Below are 22,030 nucleotides of genomic sequence, written 5' to 3' on the forward strand. Positions count from 1 at the left end.
GATTTATTGATGAAAAACATGGATAATTTTTAACGCACATAACGTTTTTATTATCTCACATAAGTAAATGAATCGAAAAGGAGAATGTTAAGCAAGCCTAAGTCTACAATCGAGTATTAATTTTAATATTCTACATATGCTAGAATATTCCACAGGGTGTTCCAAACTTTAAGAAAAAAATACAGTATGATTGGTACACTCGGTATAAAATGGTATTTACCTGTCTAGCAACAATATTATTACAACGATATTCTTAAATAATAAGGCTATAACAAACTAAAAGAATCACTCAAATCGGACCACTGGTTTATGAAATACGAGACATCAAACATGTCCCATTTTTAACGTGTTCGGCTAATTTTGCCGGTGTGTGTATATTTATTAGTTTTCTCAGGATTCAAAAAAGAATGCATTTAAATAGCATTGGACCAAGATTTTGCGCCTACCCAATTAATTGATCTTGTTATGATACATTCGCAAATAAAGTTTCAAGGTTGATTGAAAAAAACAGAAATAACATTGAATTTTTTTAAATCACTGAAAGGGGGGTCGTGAACTGCAATGACGACGTCGACATGGGGGGGGGGTTCGTCTATAAACGACGAATTACGACGGAGGGGGGGGGGGAAGGTGTTTATGGAGGATGCACCCTTATGGATGGCGCTACAAATTATGTATCGCCATCTAGTCAAATATAGAGGTAGGTTGTGTAGCCCCTGTTAAACCGAAGATTTAATGTTGCTGCTTTTATTGATAAATCTAAAAATGTTCAATTTGTGGCTTAGGCCACTGTTTCTCTGAGGGCCTCGTACTTCCACAGATACATTATTGTTACTGCATACTATAACTAATAATATCATATAGATGTAGTAATAATAAACCAGATATAGAACATGGGTGTGAACATATAAGTGAAGCCAATTTTTTAAAGTTTAGAACATATATTGTCCTCTAGTAAAACAAATAAACGCACAAAAATATGTAAATAATGTTTGAAATTTCACTTGGCATGGAATTTAGTGAGAGTGGTTTTATAATTCAGTGAGTATCAAAGCTTATATTGATAATGTGCAATGTGCAATAGAATTTAACAGGATAAAATGTATATAAAAAGATGTAATTGCTTACTTCCATATGTTTAAATAATACTCAACAGCAGCGAGTATTAGATTTGCAGTATATTTCAATCTATCATCTTCATTATTGAAATCTTCGAAGGGAAACACCAGACCTGGGCTGGAGAAAACAACAACAGGATCTCGGTATTCCAAGTAGGAGGTATTCAACCACCATTCTTCCAACCAATTTTCATGAGATTTAGCCCTCTCAACCAGAAGATGTTGCAGTTTCTTTCCGATACCTGGTACATAAAATAAAAATAAAAAATAAATCCAAAATTACCAGAAGGAAAGACAGTTTTTAATAGCTACATGAATTGCTCATGAAGAAATATTGTCCTTTAAACTTCTACTGTTCTTATTTAAAATATTTCTCTAATAGTCCAGGGCGGATCTGTTTTGAGATGGACGTTGAGAGGTGACTCAAATTTTTTTGCAGAAATTGCTTGAAAATGAATCAAATAATAATATTTGAGTTATCCTCCCTCTCAAAAAGGTCCGGAACATTGTTTAAATAATCAAAATGTCAAGAATTGAAGGAAAAATTCGATTTTTTTCTTCGTTTTTTGATTATAACTTTAAAAGTATTCATTTCCGAGAAAAGTTGTACTGGCATAAAAGTTGCGTAATTCAATTTACTACAATATAGAACTGGCTAAAAATTTTAAAAATAGTCACCCTAGTTGCAAAATAGCAATAATTGCGAAAAAAACATACAAAAACAAGTATTCGCATTTTACGTTTTTCAACCATTTATGCTACACTTAGGACCTTCATATTTCACCCAGAAAAACTTTATGATACAATAAAACAATACTGTAAATTTCATTAAGATCGGTTTAATAGATTTTGCAAAATAAATTTTGCAATACAGCTCTCGCAAAAAAAATTCATTTTTTCAAATTGTTACAGGACTGAAAATAAAGCAGATAGCAAGTTGAACTTTTTTTTGCTTATAGAAGTGTACTGTACCTTTCATTTGCAATTTTCAAAATTAAAATCGATTAATTACCACGGCGTCAGAAAATTTTTGAAATAAACAATAATTTTTGGTGCTACGCGCAGGACAGCGGTGTTCGATTCACACAGGTTGATTTCCACCAAAATTTCTTCCAATCTTTATCTATTATATTATTTTCTTACTCTCTATTTTGTTGTATTTTAATTTTTTAATTCCACAAAAATCAAACTAATTTTATTATTGTTTGTGAAATATTGTTTAAACAATTGCATATGTTTAAAAATAATAAACTTTTATTATTTAAGTTAAAATATATGAACAAAGAAAGTTTTTGCTAATAAAAGTGTTATTTCAAAGGATAGAGTATGTGTTTTTATTTTGCAATAAACAAATTTATTTATTTATATCGAAATGTCATAAAAATTAAAATGTATCAATCATTATCAAAGGTCATTGGAATGCCCAATCAGAGCAACCTATCCGCTGTCCTGCGCGTAGCACCAATAATTAATGTTTATTTAAAAAAATTCCTGACGCCGTGGTGTTAAGCGATTTTAATTTTGCAAAATTGCGAATGAAAGGTACAGTACACTTCTATATGCAAAAAAATTTTCAACTTGCTATCTGCTTTATTTTCAGTCCTGTAACATTTTGAAAAAATGAATTTTTTTTACGAAAGCTGGATTGCAAAATTTATTTTGCAAAATCTGTTGAACCGATCTTAATGAAATTTACAGTGTTGTTTTACTGTATCATAAAAATTTTCAGGGTGAAATATGAAGATCCTAAGTGTAGCATAAATGGTTGAAAAACGTAAAATGCGAATACTTGTTTTTGTATGTTTTTTTCACAATTATTGCTATTTTGCAACAAGGGTGACTATTTCTTAAATTTTTAACCAATGCTATATTGTAGGAAATTTAATTACGCAACTTTTATGTTTGTACAACTTTTCTCGGAAATGAATACTTTTAAAGTTATAATCAAAAAACCAAGAAAAAAATCGAATTTTTCCTTAATTTTTTGACATTTTGATTATTTAAACAATGTTCCGGACCTTTTTGAGAGGGAGGATAACTCAAATATTATTATTTGAATTATTTTCAAGCAATTTCTGCAAAAAAATTTGAGTCACCTCTCAACGTCCAAATGTACTACTTAATATTTTTACAGATGCGCCCTGGTCTATAAAGAAAGTAACTGTTACGTTTGGATGTTTATGAGTTTCTTTAAGCAAAGATCCCTTGGTTCACAAATATATAATAGAAAATAACTTTCAATTGCACGAAAATTAAAAAATACACAAGTCCTGTTAAAAATACACAAGTGACTTAAAACAAGTTTTTATGCTGTGACATTACAATCTCCACTACAGTAGAACCCTTATTATCCGTGTGCGGATTATCCGGGCTGAGGATTATCCGTGCTATGATTTTCTATTACTTAAATTGCATTTTTGAGGTTTTATCAAAATAACGTCACTGTAAATCACTAGACGGAAACTCTGTATTCGGAGAGGGAGACTTATAATGAAAGATTTATTTTTTCTGTTGTATTTTTATGGTAGGGCTATATGTATGGATAATACGTACATATGTATTACAATAAGAAACAAATGTTCGGATTATCCATGCTTTTCAATTATCTGTGCCAACGTCCCGTCCCGAGGAGCACGGATAATCGGGGTTCTACTGTATTACTATATTGTAAAATATATCTACACAATCCTAATATTACAATTTCTCTACTAAATCTCATGAACTCAAAAGACTGAGAGTGCCACACGAGCCAAGTCATAAGAATTAATTACTTTACATCAACCCCTGCCTCGGCTTGGAGTTATATTTGATCACAAACTCACTTTTGTTGAACATGCTAATATAAATGTTAGAGAAGTACTTAAATCTTATGGATTTATAATTAGAAATAGTCGAAATCTCACTAATACTAAGGCCATTAAATTATTATTTTACACTTTTGTACGCTGTAAACTGGAATATGCCTCTATCATTTGGTCACCATTTTATGATGTACATATCCAAATTATAGACCGGGTACAGCGTAAATTTTTAAAATTTTTGTCTTACAAAATTATTGGTATATATCCTAGAAGTGGTATCAGCAATAATGAGTTATGTAGCGGTTTGGACGTAGTATCATTAGAATCTAGACGAATTAATGCCTCCCTGGTATTCCTGTACAAGCTACTACATAATCTCATTGACAGCCCTGATATCCTTCAACAAATAAATTTTAACGTTCCGTCTTATCCAGTAAGAAATTCGATTACATTCAGAAATATGACAGCCCTGATATCCTTCAACAAATAAATTTTAACGTTCCGTCTTATCCAGTAAGAAATTCGATTACATTCAGAAATACGCAAGCTAGAACTAACCTTATGTTGAATTCTCCTATATTCATCATGTGCAGCTATTATAATGCGATAATTATAAGTATTTACTGCGATATATTTAACTGCAGTTTAAAGCAACTTATTTGTATGGCCAAGATCTACCTAGGTGATTAATAATTTATTTCTTTACATTAAAATTTAGTTTTGTAAAATTTTTGATGTGTTATTGGTACCTATGTATTACTAATATTTCATTTAATTTTTTTTTGTGTAATATTTTGTCCTGTAAATGGATTCTGTTGGACAATAAACGCTATTATTATTATAGGGTGGAATAGCTATTTAATTATTAAATTTTCGTTTTTTTACTCAACTAATATAATTTTTTTTACTTACCATTATCAGAACCAAACTCTGTCAACAATCTCTTAGTATTGGTCAATTCAGTTTCATTTAAAAATGGTGTTACAGTCTTAACATACTTATCGATAGTCTGATTTAATGTCGGCACTGGAAGTGAGGGCAATTTTAAATGGTTTTCAAACAATTTTTTCGTAGCTGTTGTTGACATGGCTGCACTATGTTTTACTAGGTATGATACAGCTTGTAAGGTCCTTTGTTCCAGAAGCTAAAAAATTTAGATTGAGAAATATTTAGATTATTCTTATGGTTCTCAGTAGGCGTAATTAAATAAATTTTGTTTCTTTATAATATAACCTTCACCTATAACAACAATAAATAAAACTACTAAAAAAAAGAATGTGTGTGTACTTTGTACGCACGTAAGAAGATATTCTTCTATTATATAGGTAATTTAAACGAAGTAAATATACTTAACAGGTTATTTGTATTTTATTTAAAAATTAAACTAACTTTCTTATCTACCACTTTCAAAAAATTTTTATTAAAATAACGAAAAATAAAAAAAGTATGAATCGTCCAGGATTTGAACCCGCGACCTTCCGTGTGCTTCCGTTCTCTGTCCCACCGCTCTGCCAACTACACCATCGAGCCACTTGAATTGACCTGTAAGTTTCGGATATAATTACACAACACAGCGAAAAACTGTAAAAATGTTATGCCAACATATTTTATTACTTTACTACAGGGAAACACAAATCCAAAAACACAAGAATTATAATAAATAATACATTTCCTAAAACCACTAATATATTCTTTTAATGCCTTATTTGCACAGTTACAGATACATACATACCTATCTTGAAAGATTAGCAATGAACTACATATCTACTGTCAGAATTACATACTGTCAGTGTGCGCAGGCGCGTGGTTCATGTACAATTTTACCCTCAATCGATTCGCCGCTAAAGAAGAATATCTTCAAAAATTCAAAAAGACTCGAGAAGAAAACAGGTAGTCTGGATCTTTGAATAAATGAAGAGAAGACGAGAAATACATGTTAGAAACCAAAAATCCAAGACCAAGAGTTAGGCAGAACATAACTATTAATGACCACAATTTCAAAGTATACTGGGAATGGTAATCACAGATGACACCCACATAGAAAAAAAGCCTCAGCAAGGATAGCTGTGGAGAGTAGAGCACTATACTCCCTGTTATCATTATTAATATCCAAGCTGCTATAAAGGCAATCCAAATTAAGACTGTACATGTCAATTATTTACCCAGTTGTTACATACAGAGAGAGTCTGTAATTTGGAATAAATTCAATATCTCAAATACTAATTGTTTTTTAGAAAAACGCTCAGACCCGTCGATTAGTATTTTAAATTGTCCTTTTTGGCATACAATAATAGTGTATACAGGGTGTCCCAATTCAGAGATATGACGTCATCGTTGATTTTCTTAAATGGCAACACTGTCATTTTGATAGCTATTTTGATAGGGTGTGTAAAGTTATACACAACTGCAAAATTTCAAATTTTTATTCTCTACCATTTACAAGATAATAGAAAATAACCAAGTTATGTCTGTAATATGGAATAAATTCAATAATTAAAATACTAATTGTTTTTTTTTTAATGCTCAGACCCGTCGATTAGTATTTCTAATTGCATTTTTGACGTACAATAATAATGTATACAGCGTGTCCCAATTTAGAGATATGGCCTCATCGTTGATTTTCTTAAATGGCAACACTGTCATTTTGATAGCTATTTTGATAGGGTGTGTAAAGTTATACACAACTGCAAAATTTAAAAATTTTGTTCCCTACGATTTACAAGATAATAAAAAATAACAAAGTTATGAAAAACAAATAATCAAATAATAATTGAATTAAATTATTTCATTTAAGCAAATACTCATAATGTTGCCCTCAATTATTGTCAAATTGTCAATGGGCAACGTTATGAGCATTTGCTTATTTGAAATAATTAAATTCAATTATTTTTGATTACTTGTTTTTCATAACTTTGTTATTTTTTATTATCTTGTAAATGGTAAGGAATAAAAATTTGAAATTTTGCAGTTGTGTATAACTTTACACACCCTATCAAATTAGCTATCAAAATGACAGAATTGCCATTTAAGAAAATCAATGACGTCATATCTCTAAATTGGGACACCCTGTATACATTATTATTGTATGTCAAAAATGACAATTTGAAATACTAATCGACGGGTCTAAGTATTTTTCAAAAAAACAATTAGTATTTTAATTATTGAATTTATTCTAAACTACAGGCATAACTTTGTTATTTTCTATTATCTTGTAAATGGTAGAGAATTAAAATTTGATATTTTACAGTTGTGTATAACTTTACACACCCTATCAAAATAGCTATCAAAATGACAGTGTTGCCATTTAAGAAAATCAACAACGACGTCATATCTCTAAATTGGGACACCCTGTATACATTATTATTGTATGTCAAAAAGGACAATTTGAAATATTAATCGACGGGTCTGGGCATTTTCCAAAAAAACAATTAGTATTTGAGATATTGAATTTATTCCAAATTACAGACTCTCTCTGTATGAAAATGAACCATGGACTACATCAGCGGGAATAAATAAGCTGCTGGTATTGAAAGGCAGGTTCTTACAATGATATTTGTCCCTCCAAAAGTAGTCAGACACACAAAAGCTAACTGGATAAGATAGGAAAATCATGTGGTAAGATCAGAGGAAGGCAGAGTGTTATAGACAGTGTTTTTGAGAGACCATGCTCTAGATCAGTAGGCCATCCCAGAAAAAGATCGAAGGATGATGCCGATTTATCTCTCTCTACTATGGCACTACAGCCCAAGTAGGGCCCTGGCCTCCCTCAGCATCCGCCTCCAAGTATCTCTGTGTCTGGCTGCTCTCCTCCAGTTGTCCACCCTCAATATATCTTTAGCATCTGTTCTCACTTTGTCTATCCACCTCTTCCTTGGTCTTTCTACTGGCCGACGCCCCACCATAGTTCCGCTAAGCGTTCTACTAGAGGTTCTGTCGTTATCCATTCTGATAAGGTGACCTGCCCAGCGTCATCTTTGTATTTTTGCATAATGTGCTAGAGGGTTCTCTGTAATATTGGTATAACTTGTGGTTGAACCTTATTCTCCATATACCATTGTCGCAAATGGGTCCCAGTATCCCCCTTAATACCTTTCTTTCAAACATATTAATAAGATTAATTGTCTTTTCAGCCGATTTATCTAGAATTGAAGAAGATTGTGGGCTATAGTAGATGCTGCGAAGACTCACCCCAAGTTGTAAAGTAAGTCAAGAAAAAGAAACTGAAAAAGAATGCGTGAGACTCGAAATTTGTTAAAACATATTGTTCTGATAACCTTTTCAACTATATTAATTACACCTTTCACTTTCACCACTATTAAAATTGTTAATTTAACATTAAATTAACTTATAACCTTACAGATTACAAGGTGTCTAATACTTTATTTATAATCTTTTATAACTTAATTACTATCATAGAATAACTGGAGAGTAAAAAAAATTATTATCTACATTACAAATACCATTGATAAAAGAAATTTAACATATTTATTGTTAATTACAGAATAATTTTACATTTACTAATGTGTTTTTTACGAATCTATCATAATTTAATTGAAAAATATGCGATCTATTTTAAGAAATAAATGGAAAGGAAATTGTTCTACCAAAAAATACATTTTTCTCTTAAAAACAATCTGATAGCTTACCAGTCTAGGCTTTGACATAATCATATTTTAATTAGAATACCAATTGTAGTTGTTATTTAGATTTCGGCACGCCTTATCGAACTCAAAGGTAAACAACTTTCATTATCAAAAAGAAAAAATAATTATTTATATTTTTTTAATTACGATTAGGAGTCCATTTAAACTTATTTGTCCTTGAAACTTTTTGACGTTTCAGTTGTTGATTAGTTGGAGTTGGCTGCGTCACCGCTGCGTTGGCGACCCGTTGAATATACAAAAGTTCAGTGAAATATTTCTTTTTATAGAGTTATGAAATAAAAAACCTTAAATTAATTTCTTTTGTGTGTGTAATACTGAAATAATTTGTGTAATTTCAATCAAAGATAATTCTTTAAAATTGGATTCTTTCCGATATGGCCACTCGGCCCTCTATTCGACAGTGTTGCCAAATCTAAGACAGTGATGTTAAGTGTACTTCCAAACATGTTGAGTAAAAAGTAAAAGAAGAATATGCTGACACGATGACGTTTATTTGTTATGACATCTGCTTGAAGTTTGTTTTATAAAAAATATAGATTAGTTTAAAATATTTAAATATTATATGGTAGGAAATATACAAGAACCACAAAATGTTTCGTGTATTGTTTTACCTCTTTCTTATATTTGCAAATACAATCAACGCAGGTGTCATGCACAGTCATACCAACGAGATTCATAAAGAAAGAGAATCAGATGGGGCTTACAGCCCCCGGAACCATGGTCACTTTTCTGAAGAAGGTGAACACTACAATGAATTCGATCATGAAGCCATTTTGGGAAGCCACAAGGAGGCTGAAATGTACGACCAACTACCTCCAGAGGAGGCCAAAAGACGTTTAGCAATACTTCTTAAAAAGATGGACCTTAATAATGATAGTCAGATTGAAAGACATGAGTTAAAAGCCTGGATCATTCGTTCGTTTAGGTAAGCTACATGTAGAAAACAACTACATTTTAAAAAGTGTGAGAAATATAATTATTCAATAACAATTCTGTAATTTCGTTGAGACTTGAATGTTGGTAACCTTTCTGATTCTGATCATTTAGCCGCTTTTAACATGTCTATAATATAGGTAACTCTTGCAGAGGTATTCAAAGTTTAAAGGATACCTTGAGCTACGCCCCTGATAAGGTATAATAATAGCCTCCTGTTTTATACTGCTAATGCAGCTTTGGGATTATAGCAGGGTAGTCTGCTGTCTTTAGGGCCTACAGTATACAAGGAAGCTAACAGGGCCAGTGCTATGCTTCAACCACCTGTTATTACCCCTGGTTTATAGAAATTTTAAAAACCTTACCTTACCTTTTTACCTCCTGATCAGATCCCTTCTCAATTTTTCATAAGGTGTGTAAACCTACATTTTAAGTCAGGCCCTGGTCTCCTCTCTAAGTATCTCTGTTCCTGGAGCCTGGCTGCTCTCCTCCAGTTGTCCACCCTTAATATCTCTTTAGCATCGGTTCTCAGTTCATCTATCCCCCTCTTCCTTGGTCTTCCTACTGGCCTATGTCCCACCATAGTTCCGCTAAGTGTTCTTCTAGGTGTTCTGTGTTATCCAAACCACTTATCTAATCACATTTCAGCACATTCTGCTTTTCCTCAGGGATCTTACCTTGGACCTATGATTTTCAATCTGTTTATAAACTATAATATTATGTCTATGATGTAAAATAACTGATTTTTTGTCACAGTTCTGTTGGGATAACACGGAGGAGAAAGCCCTCATTGCCCACTGTGTTGAGGTATGGTGGTGTTGCATCCAGTCACGGACCAGATATTGTAAATCTTTTTGCAGAATATTTTTCTACAGTATATTCCACTCAAATATGTGTCATACCCAGTGACTCACCTACATTTGGTCTTACTAACCTGACTGGTTTCAACATAGCTATTTCTGATATTTATCTAAAATTATCAGAACTGGATGCAAGTAAGGGTCCTGGTCCTGATGGATTGCCTCCCAGCTTTCTCAAAAACTGTTGTTTTATATTATCCAGACCTCTTTTTCACATCTTTAATATAACCTTAAATAAGGGTGAATTTCCAGAATGTTGGAAAAATAGATTTTTAACACCTATTTATAAAGCGGGAGATAATTCATTGGTGAATAATTACAGGCCCATTAGTATAATTAGTGTAATACCAAAGATATTTGAATGTTTTGTATGTGACTATCTTAAAGCTTCACTTGAAAAACAGCTAGTAGACCAACAATTTGGATTTCAGAATAGCAGATCAACTGAATGTAACATACTAGTGTTTGTGGACTTCCTGAGGAAGGCCTTGGAGAGGGGCTGTAGGGTTCATGCGCTATACACCGATTTCACCAAGGCCTTTGATCGGGTCAACTATAATATTTTAATATTTAAACTTAATCAAATGGGTGTTAATGGTCTACTTCTTGAGTGACTGAGAACATACTTGACTGACCGAGTTCAGATGGTGCGTATCAGGGATTTTGTTTCCAGTGAGATTAAGGTTCATTCAGGAGTACCTCAGGGTTCGCATTTGGGGTCCCTGTTATTTAACATATTCATCAATGATATACACCACTGCTTCCGGCACAGTTCACCTCTTCTTTTGCAGATGATCTAAAGTTCTACACAATTATCAACAATACAGAAGATTGTATTAATCTTCAACATGATCTTGATCGGTTGAGTGAGTGGTGTATGTTGAATGCCATGGCCCTGAATGCATCCAAGTGTCATGCTATTTCTTTTGGACGATCGAGAGACGAAATAGAATATAATTATAATATACAGAATATTCCTGTTGACTGGGTTACTGAAATTCGTGATTTGGGAATTAATTTGGACTGTAAACTTTTATTTGAATCACATTATATGTCAAAAATTTCAAAATCTTTACAAATGCTTGGTTTTATAAAAAGATGCACTAGAGACTTTCAGAATATTGAAGCAATTAAACTACTATATTGTTCTTTAGTTAGACCTCATCTAGAGTATTGTTCTTGTGTATGGTCTCCATCTTATAATATTTACATATCAAAAATCGAGACAGTCCAACACAAGTTCTTAAGGTACGTAGCATATAAACTGGGTATAACTTTTGAGTTAAATCATGTAAATTATCATCAAATTGAAACTCAATTGGGTATTCCCTCATTGCGTGACCGACGAGTAATTAAAGATGCAAGGACGCTTTATGGCATAATTAATTCAACAGTTTTGTGTCCTCAGCTACTTGAGCAAGTTGGTCTCCATGTACCTCTCCGTAGAACTCGATTGAACCAAACATTATATGTTCCTATCCATAGAACCAACTATGCTTATAACACCTTTTTATCTCGAGCACTAAGATGGGCAAATATTCACCCTGATCTAGATTTCTTTGCACCGAAGTCTGAATTCATTTCAGGCCTCAGGCGCATGTTTGAGTAGTTGTGGAATAGGTAGTCATTATTGTGATATCTAAATCTGTTTGTGATATTTATATTTTATTGTATTATAACTATTTTATTATATTTTAACAATTATTGACACACATAAGTAGATTGAAATATTTTTGTGATATATAAATCTGAATTATGTAATTAAGTTTGTGATATTTATATTTTATTGTATTATTGTTTTACTATTACTATTTAATTGTATTTTAATTATTAACACACGTATTATGTATATTGGAATATATTATAAACTTGTAATCTTATTGGGCTACAGCCCGTTGAAAATAAATAAATAAATAAATAAATGTTGGTTTGCTAATCTTAGACACATCTGTCTATACCGCATGTCAGACATTAGAGTCAGTGTACGAAGGATAGGGCCAATACAAACTAAATGAGAATTTTCTTGACAATGTTGCCGCTCTCAACGGCAACAGCTGTGAAAGGTAGTATTAGGCAGGTACTTTTAGAGGATTATTGCTATTAACTGCTGTGAAATACTAAAGGAGGATTTATTTGTGAAAATTCACAGAATGACAATCCCGCTTGCAATATACAACCATACTGATTCTAATGTTTGAAACAGAGATTTTTTTTTCTGAGGTGAGAATCTTCTAAAGAGATCTGGGAAGGTGACCCAGATACTGTTGGATTTGTCTCCGAGCTATAACGTTTGAAACAGAGATTAGTGATTTTAGTAATTATTTTTTTACGAAATTAGTTACATTTTAACAGACTAGACGTGACTGGAAATTACTAACTCCTATACAACCAAACACACATGCTCATAGCCAATATTATTGATATTAACTGTAAAAAGGGGTTCTACTGTTAATAAATAAATAAATAATAAACAGATGTTAGAATTATTATAATAATGAAGGCTATATTTTAGTATGCTTTCCGAGGAAGAGGCTAAAGATAGATTGGAAGATGCTGATGAAAATAATGATGGACAAGTCACTTGGGAAGAATATTTGGCAGATACTTATGGGCTAGACAGTTCTGAAAATAATATTGATATTGGTGGAGAAAATGAACACGTAAGTTATTAGTTTTTCCTTAATAAATTTCCTGTTTAGTTTTTAAATAAATAATAAAACTAGTAATTTGTAAAAGGTATATTTATAAAAAATAAAAAACAGAAGATACAGAATGTCAATAAGTATTAAAGTATACATTGGTAGACCACAGAATAAAGGGAAACATAAAAATGGATAGAATATTTTGAATAAGATCTATGAAAGTATTTATTTAGTAATAAGACAAGTGTGCGCAATGCAAAACAAATAACAATATTTTTTATTTATCTAGTGTCTAAAACTTATGTTTCTATATAGGCCAATCAAGTTAGGTTTTTACTAGACATAACGGAAAAGACGAGGTTTGACAGTTGAAATGTGTAGTGTGAGATATTACAAAAAGACTACCATCTTTGGATTCATCAATTTTTTAGTGGAACATTTTTTTAAATAAACAATCAAAACGTCAAACTTAGTTTTTTACTCATAACTTAAAAACTTGTTTATTTAGAAATTTAACGTCCACAGGTAACTTTCTCAGAAAAAAAAGATACATCGAATGAGATACGCTAAATAAAAATCGGTTATTAAACAAAAAAGTTATTGCAAAACGGATGACAAAATCACTGTTTTTGAATATAGTTAATAACAATTTTATTGTTTGTTAAAATACGTTTTAATATACCCAAAATTGAGGGCACTATGGGGTTTGAATGGTGTGCAAAAAATGGTCCAGATTTGTTAAATAGTTTTCGTAAAATTGAATTTGTTTATAAAATTTTTTGAAAAACGAGCTAATTTCTGAGGCTGGTCCAGTTAATATGGCTGAATGTATCTCAATAATCCGGGGCTCATTTCCTTCGTTAAGATGTATACTAACAGCTTATGAAAAAAAAAGTAAAAAAAAATTACATATACGTACACAAAATTATTTGTTAATAAATAGCAGTTTTTAAGCTTATAAACAATTACAATAATTTCGTAGAAATTAGATCAAATTAAATGGCAAGAAAAATACGGAAAGCTGGTTAAAATACACAACTTTCAAAAAAAATTTTAGGTCCTACGACCCTTGGGGTCTGAGATAGCCCCTTTTTTTTTGAAAAAATCACTGTTACGTTAATTAACAACACTAAGAGCTGAAATTAACCAATCTTTTATAAGAAAAGTCAAAGTTTTTAACAAAGTTTTTAGTAAGAAAAAATGTTAAAAATTGTTTAAATAGGAGTGTTATAAACACAGAGTATTTTGCGTTCCGACTAAAGTAAAAAATAGCGGGCGTAGTCGACTGACTGAATAGTGGGCGCGGTTGGCGACCGGCATGCGGCAGCAACTATTAAAATTACGTTATCCCGACCACAAAAATCCACTTTAAGGTGAATGACAAATTTTTATCATTCCTTATGTTTTCGAGGTCTCTGAATCCGAATATGGAGTTATTTTTTTTTTCTAGAATTAGTGGAACATGTTCAAAAATCAAATTTTATGCAAAAATGCGAAAAATCAATCTTGATGATTTTTCAATTTTAACTCACTGTATTTTTGGTCGCTGTAAATATTTCCTTTTGAAAATTTTACTGTGTTATCTTTGAAGCATTTAGATAACAATGAGATTTGTCCAGACTCAACACGTTAAAAGAGAAGTTGTTAATTTTAAAAATTTTGTCGTCAGATTTCGTTAGTTTCATGTTTACTTAAAAAAGTTGAGTGACAAACTTTTTAGTTTATAATTTTAATTAACACAGAAATAAAATATAATTTATGAAGAAGTTTTCCAAAAAAATTGAATTTAAAATATGCAATAGGAAAAATGTTATGTGACTTTATAGACGAGCGGCACACCCCAAAAAAAGCTTATTTCTCGAGATACTGATACTAATTTTGGTCATACTTTATATTTTTGATGGTCCTCAAAACTAAAATTAGGGTTGTTTTGAATTTTACTTGGGGGAACATTATCAAAATCGCAAATTTACCCTAAAAATAAAAAAAATCACGTTTTTTTGAGTTTAATTTGCTACAACTCTGTTCCATTGTAATATTTTTTTCTGATATTTTTATAGTATATATTTCTCACATTTCTGAAGACAATGGGACCTGCTTCAATATTTCTGTCTTGCCATAAAGAAAGTTATAAATTGTTTGAAGTAAAAGGTGCAGATTCTTGAATTGCAAAGTTTAATCGCAAAAGTTGAGTAACGAAATTTGAAATTTAGCTGTTTAATTAATTTTAAGTTAAAATCTAGAGTACAGAGAAGAAAATGTTTTATAGAAAAAAAAAATGGTGTAACTTTTAATTTTAAGAAAAACGTCTTTTTTTATTTTTAGGGTAAAATTGCGATTTTGACAATGTTTCCCCATCTAAAATTCAAAATAAAACTCATTTTCGTTTTCAGGACCATAAAAAGTATAAAGGAAGACCAAAATTAGCCATTCACCACACCGTGGTTGATATCTCGAGAAATGAGCGTTTTTTGGGGGGAGTACCACGTATCACTCGTCTATAAGGTCGCGTAACTTTTTTTCTGTTGCATATTTTGACTTTGTGGCCTTTTTATTGTTATTTTTTAAATCTATTTATTAAAAATGTAATTTTACTAAATAAATGTGCAACATAATAATATTCATAAAATTCAAGTTTCTACCAAAATATATAAATATAATATTAAGCTTCAAATCCGGTATACTGTCAATGTTAAAAATGGGCTGCAACGGTCTAGCGCTAGCGAATGCTAGTCCGCGAATTTATTCTCATTCGGCTGCGCCCATCATTTTTTTTTACTTTAGTCGGAACGCAAAATACTCTTTCTTTATAACAATACTGTTTAAACAATTTTCAACATTTTTTCTTGCAAAAAACTTTGTTAAAAACTTTGACTTTTCTTATAAAAGATTGGTTAATTTCAGATCTTAGTGTTGTTAATTACCGTAACAGTGATTTTTTCAAAAAAAGGGGCTATCTCAGACCCCAAGGGTCGTAGGACCTAAAAATTTTTTTTAGAAGTTGTGTATTTTAACCAGCTTTCAGTATTTTTATTGCCATTTAATTTGATCTAATTTCTACGAAGTTATTGTAATTGTTTATAAGCTTAAAAACTGCTATTTATTAACAAATAATTTTGTGTACGTACATGTATTTTTTTTACTTTTTTTTTTCATAGGGTATTAGTATACATCTTAACGAAGGAAATGAGTCCCTGATTATTGAGATACATTCAGCCATATTAACTGGACCAGCCTCAGAACTTAGCTCGTTTTTCAAAAAATTTTATAAACAAATTAAATTTTGCAAAAACTATTCAACAGATCTGGACCATTTTTTGCACACCATTCAAACACCATAATGCCCTCAAGTTTAGGTATATTTAAACATATTTTAATAAACAATAAAATTGTTATTAACAATATTCAAAAACAGTGATTTTGTCGTCCGTTTTGCAATAACTTTTTTGTTTATTAACCGATTTTAATTTGGTGTATCTCATTCGATGTATCTTTTTTTTCTGAAAAACTACCTGTGGACGTCAAATTTCTAAATAAACAAGTTTTTAAGTTATGAGCCAAAAACTAAGTTTGGCGTTTTGATTGTTTATTTAAAAAATGTTCCACTAAAAAATTGATGAATCCCAAGATGGTAGCCTTTTTGTAATATCTCATACTACACATTTCAACTGTCAAACCTCGTCTTTTCAAGTATGTCGAAAAACGGCTTATTTTTTACTAACTTGATTGGTCTAATATAAATTTTATTATATTTCTAGCTTATTGAATCTGATAGAGCAATGTGGAAGGCAGCAGATGTGAATGGTGATGGTATTCTGGATGAGAATGAATGGGCACCATTTTCCCACCCAGAAGAATATCCCAGCATGCTTCCACTTATATTAGAACAAACGCTGAAAGAAAAAGATACAGATGGAGACAATGGCCTTATTTTTCAAGAATTTGTGGGAGAAAGGGGTACACATATGAGCAAAGAAGATTTGCTGACTGAAAAGTCTAAATTTGACGCTTTTGATTCAAATGGTGATGGAAAGTTGACTGGCAATGAGATTTTGTCTTGGGTAGTACCTAGTAATGAGTAAGTATAATTTTAAATTATGTACGTTGAGACACAGTAAAACCACTTCTCTGTCGGCACTTTGATCTCAAGAAGTAATACCGGCAGTACACAATTGATAATTTACCAGTGGTGGATGAGGGTTTTCCCTGTTAAAACCAGTACGTTTCTATGCGACTAGCGATGCGAGAGTGGGGCAAAAGCGACTAAGAACATTGCGCGGTCGCCATGCACGACTACAGGTTTTACTTCCAATTTTTCGGAAAGTGGTTCTACTGGCCCTCTTGATACTGTGCTTCAGGTACAAGATAGATTGTTTTGAAACAAGTTTTCACTGGAATCGTTTTCTAAAGTGTTACCTCCTTTATATATTAATCAAAAAAACCTTCATGTCCATGTCACACCTCTGCTTTCAAATATCTTTCCGATCTTGTCATCCCATGTGTGTCTTGGTGTTACTTTTTTTTGTTTGTCATTATTTTTGCTTCCCACACTCTTCTCACTGGTATGGTATCTTTCATCTGGTGTAAATAACCCCATCAATTCAACTGTCTCTGTTCTATACTTCAATGTGGATTACATTTTCAGTTTCTTCCTTATTATACCAATTTTGGTAGCACCTTTAACTCTTCTTACAAACTCAATCTCTATAGCCTGTATCTGGCTCTTTTCTGTACCTTTAGTACCCACGATTCGCTGTCAAACGTCAGAACAGGTCAATAAACTGCTTTGAAGACTGTCATTTTTGTATTCCCTGCTATTTCCTTTTCGCATATAAATTTTTTGTTCATTGTATGATACAGTAGTAGCATTTTCTCTACTCTGCTATTTATTTCTGCTTCTAAAGATTATGTTTCTTCTATTATTACTCCTAAGTATGTAAGAGTTTTAACTTACATATTCTATTTTTTCTCCTTCAATTTCTATATTAAGTTATTCTCTTGTTTCTCCCATCTGCATAACTTTTGTTGTTTTTCAATTTACAAAAATAAACAATTAAACCTGTGTTTTAATAGATACAGTTTGATTTTCTTTATAAACCATTGGCGAATGAGTAAAAAAATGGTAGTTGTCAGATGGATAATGATTACATTATAGACTTCTTGATATATTATGAGTAGAAATATTGTAAACTATTATTGTTTTCAGCGAAATTGCTGATGAAGAAGTGGATCACTTATTTGCCTCTTCCGATGACACTCATGACGGTGTACTAAGCTTTTCAGAAATACTAGCACACCATGACATTTTTGTAGGAAGTGAAGCTACAGATTATGGGGACCATTTACATAACATTCACCATTTTGATGATGAATTATGATAAGGTTTTATTATTGAAAATTACTTGTTTGATTTTAATTTGATCAGCTCATTCAGGTGATTTATAGGGTTACCAATACACAATCTTTTCCTAAGCACCTTCACTGATTCTTTTCTGGATTGTTACTACTTATATGGAGCTAATTATGCTATTTGTTCTAAAATTTTTAGATACTACTTTCAAAATTAAAAATTGTTGTATTTATTGTTTAAATTTTTGTTGTTTTTGTTTTATTTTAACTCTTTTTGGAAGTTTGTTCTTCAGTTATTGATTTTTAAACCTTTTGTTAGGTTATCATTAAATTTTGTCAGTATTTTTCAAATTGTAAAGACTAAATATGCAAATTTTAGATTTTTTTGTTGTATTATTATGGCTACGACTTATTATTAATTTATATAATATATTTATATTTCTGGACCAAGACATTATTGCAGCATTGTTTTAAAATATATTTAAAAATTATTTAGGTACTGGTCTATCACTGGCAGCATACATGTAAGTTCTCTCTAGAATATAGCCATGACTTTGTTGTAATTGCACTAACAATGATATTTATTACTGATGGTTATAAATTTTCTCAATATGAAGGTCTAGCTCCTTCTGGCTTGAAGATATGAGCCTATGCGTGCAACAAAGGTGAACTCGAAAATCCCCCGTTTGAGAAAAACACAATTTTCAAGTTATCGAGTGAGGGCGAACTCGGAAAATTTTATTATTTAATTTAATAATTGAAGACAATAATTACGATTATGAATTAATGAACCACTGTGTCATGTGAAGGAACTAACGTAGTGAGTAAACATGAAAAGAATGGCAAAAAGAAAAAAATTCGCCCAAAGTCACCTTGTTGCACACATAGCCTCATATAATTAATGTATCATTAGCATATTTGAAGTTGGCCATGCATTTTTCTCTTGCTCTCCATTCTCCAATCATTTTATACATAATAGGTTTGTTCCAACTCGATACAAAACCGTTCTTGAATCGTTACGCACATGCGCAATAACGAATACTTCTGCGCCGTAACACATTTTTCGTTACTGCGCATACTCGTCAGCGCTCAGGAACGGTTTTGTATCGAGTTGGAACAAACCTAATAGGACACCAGCCATGGTTAGTTTTGGTTTCTTTCTCAGATTACAAACTCAAAGAGGCGTCTTTGATCTAAAATAATAAACATTTATGTCGTTGGTATCTTATCTCACAAGACTGTTGTTTACTTATTTGAGAGTTTGTGAAAAAGTTAATTCTGTCTTGTTTAGTGTCAATGCCTCACATTATAAAAATCAGTATTATATATTTGGAATTTTCTTTATTTCTTTTAATCACAGTTCTTACCCCCTTTTTCAACTGTTGTTCTGATACATGTTGTACTCATACATGATTATTTTGATCAAATTTTGATAATTATTCTCATAGTAGGTAGTAAGTCTGTTCAACTTTTTGTTATGTATGAATGTAATTGTAATCTCAGTGAGCCCCAAAGAATACACAAGTTATAATTTGACAATGCTTTATATATTATTCGCTAAAGTTATTATTTATTGATTTGTACTTATTCTAGGAGTAGTTTATGTATTTACTGTGCCATACATAGGTTAATATTGTAATTTTATGTAAATAAATATTTCCCACAGACATAGACTTTTTTTTTTGTTTACTCTATATTTTGCTCATAAGAATTCTGAAAATATCGTGGACAGAATATGTCACACATATATTTATTTATTTATTACGGGATGTCCCCATTTTTACAAATAACAAAAATAATGTATCCTAACCATAACAAAAATACTAAACTAAGTATTAAATATTGTTAAACAAATGATTAGAATTTAAGAAAATTAAATTTCCTGAAAATATTATTAAAATGAAAATCTCTGACAATTAAAATCAAATGAAATGAAGACTCCAAGGTAAAGGTCCCTCATCTTCGGTTCCTAACATACTCAGTCAGGCAGTGGTTAAATCTTACAGATCTTATATCCAGCAGATCATAAGATTGACTAAAGTCATTTCCCAGTGTTTGAATCCTGTTAATTGGAGAGAATTTGCCATAGTTCGTGTGATAGTGTTTTATAGAAAATCGGGCATGTCTCTAAGAATTCTAGTGCTACATCTAAAGTTGATGCAACTTAATAAATCAGAACAGTCGGTGGTATGGTCAAGTAGTTTAGAGAGAAAAATTAAATCACATTCTTGTAGTTCTGTAGTCTTCTAAGGAACTAATATTTAGCCTTGACCTTAATTCCACCGAAGACATGTTCTTTAAGTTTTATCTATAAGCACAAATCCGGAGAAACTTATTTTGAGCAAGGGTGTAAATATGGTTAAAATAGTATGGTGACCATACTATAGAAGCATAAGACAGGATGCTACAGAGGAAAGTAAGATATAAAATTCTATATGTGGGTACGGAAAGATCTCGAGAGTTTCTTGTGATAAAACCTAGATTACGGTATGCTTTATTTGACAAATTATTAATGTGTGGGATAAATGACGAGGAACTGTCAAATAACAGCAATGTTACTAATATATGAGTAGCACTGAACGTGTTAAGGTCATCGGCGGCAAATAGTAAAAACTGACAAACTTTTATTACCTCAGAAATATCATTAATAAACAAGTTAAAGAGAAGAGGACCCACATGTAAGCCTTGTGGGACCCCTGAACTGACCAAGATAGGAATCAAAAGTGAGCCCTTTATAAAAACAAACTGAACTCTTTCATCAAGATAACTACTCAACCATGAAAGAAACCACTCAGGAAATCCAATACGTCTTAATTTAAAGATGAGTAAAGAATTAATTAATTTAAAATTGTAGTTACTTAAATTAAATTTGTCTGAGCGATAGACACTAGAGAAATGACTCGCAAACAAGTTTGCTATTTCCTCACTTGATTCTGTTGACAAGTCATTAAAATGCATAACACTTGGAATTCCATGGCTTTTATTCAATGAGTTTACATGATTCCAAAATTGTTTTGAATGAGTGAATAGATTCCTCAATGTTGGAGATATAAGATCTATAGCATTGATTTGTTAATGTTTTGCATTGTGTTCTAAGATCTGAAAATAAGGTATAATCAGCAGCCGACTGAGTATGTTTGAATCTAGTATGAGCAGTTTTTTTAATTCTGGAGAAAACCAACAAGAGGTTTTGAGAAGGATGAATAAAGAAATGGAAATCTTAATACAATCAAAACAAGAAAATTGAAATATCTAACATGTGGAGAGAGATATATAACTTGTTCCAATTGATTATGGACATACATAATCATAGTAAATACATGGCTGGAAGCTGTAAAGAAATATATAGAAAACAAGAATGTGTGTGTACTTTGTACGCACGTAAGAAGTTATACTTCTACTACATATTATGTGATTTTTAAGACAATACCAAAAATTTAAAAAAATAAATGAATAAAACGCACACAAACACATTGAAAAATGCCACAAAGAAAAAATGATTTCTGAACGATAATAATTGTTGGCAAAAATTTTAAATACGCATTTTCTGAAAAAAAAAATATATAACAAATATACTTACAATCATAAAATGCATAAAAAAATAAAAACTTGCATCGGGAATCGAAAACGTGAATTTCGGGTACCTTTGATTCGTAATCGAAG

The 22,030-nt window shown here is 31.4% G+C and overlaps 2 protein-coding genes across 3 annotated transcripts in view; one reads left to right on the forward strand and one right to left on the reverse strand.

Annotated features, from left to right (window-relative positions):
* LOC114326793 (carnitine O-acetyltransferase) overlaps positions 1 to 8,754 on the reverse strand; it is a 32,250-nt gene extending 23,496 nt beyond the window's left edge. Inside the window, exons 1-3 of one of the 2 annotated variants that reach the window (XM_028275261.2) lie at positions 8,566 to 8,754; positions 4,832 to 5,063; positions 1,129 to 1,360 (exon numbers count right to left, since the gene is read on the reverse strand). In XM_028275261.2, the coding sequence (XP_028131062.1) occupies positions 1,129 to 1,360; positions 4,832 to 5,063; positions 8,566 to 8,589 (488 nt within the window). In that variant the 5' untranslated portion in view covers positions 8,590 to 8,754. Of the gene's footprint in view, positions 1 to 1,128; positions 1,361 to 4,831; positions 5,064 to 8,107; positions 8,236 to 8,565 lie in introns of those variants that run through there. The other variant, XM_028275331.2, reaches the window with a different exon arrangement.
* A 303-nt stretch (positions 8,755 to 9,057) lies between these two features.
* On the forward strand, positions 9,058 to 20,034 carry LOC114326933 (reticulocalbin-2). The gene is made up of 4 exons (XM_028275443.2): positions 9,058 to 9,508; positions 12,889 to 13,036; positions 16,777 to 17,096; positions 18,225 to 20,034. The coding sequence occupies exons 1-4, from the start codon at positions 9,174 to 9,176 to the stop codon at positions 18,394 to 18,396; spliced, it is 975 nt and encodes a 324-aa protein (XP_028131244.2). The 5' UTR covers positions 9,058 to 9,173; the 3' UTR covers positions 18,397 to 20,034.
* Positions 20,035 to 22,030: the final 1,996 nt, after the last annotated feature.

This window comes from Diabrotica virgifera, chromosome 1 (assembly GCF_917563875.1).
Source record: "Diabrotica virgifera virgifera chromosome 1, PGI_DIABVI_V3a".
Lineage (NCBI taxonomy): Eukaryota > Metazoa > Arthropoda > Insecta > Coleoptera > Chrysomelidae > Diabrotica > Diabrotica virgifera.

Bases quoted from the DNA above. Each gene is read 5' to 3' on its own strand.
- LOC114326933 (XM_028275443.2), top strand. From the start codon at position 9,174: ATGTTTCGTGTATTGTTTTACCTCTTTCTTATATTTGCAAATACAATC. The intron at 13,037-16,776 runs GTAAGTTATTAG...TTATATTTCTAG, and splicing joins TTGGTGGAGAAAATGAACAC to CTTATTGAATCTGATAGAGC. The intron at 17,097-18,224 runs GTAAGTATAATT...TATTGTTTTCAG, and splicing joins TGGGTAGTACCTAGTAATGA to CGAAATTGCTGATGAAGAAG.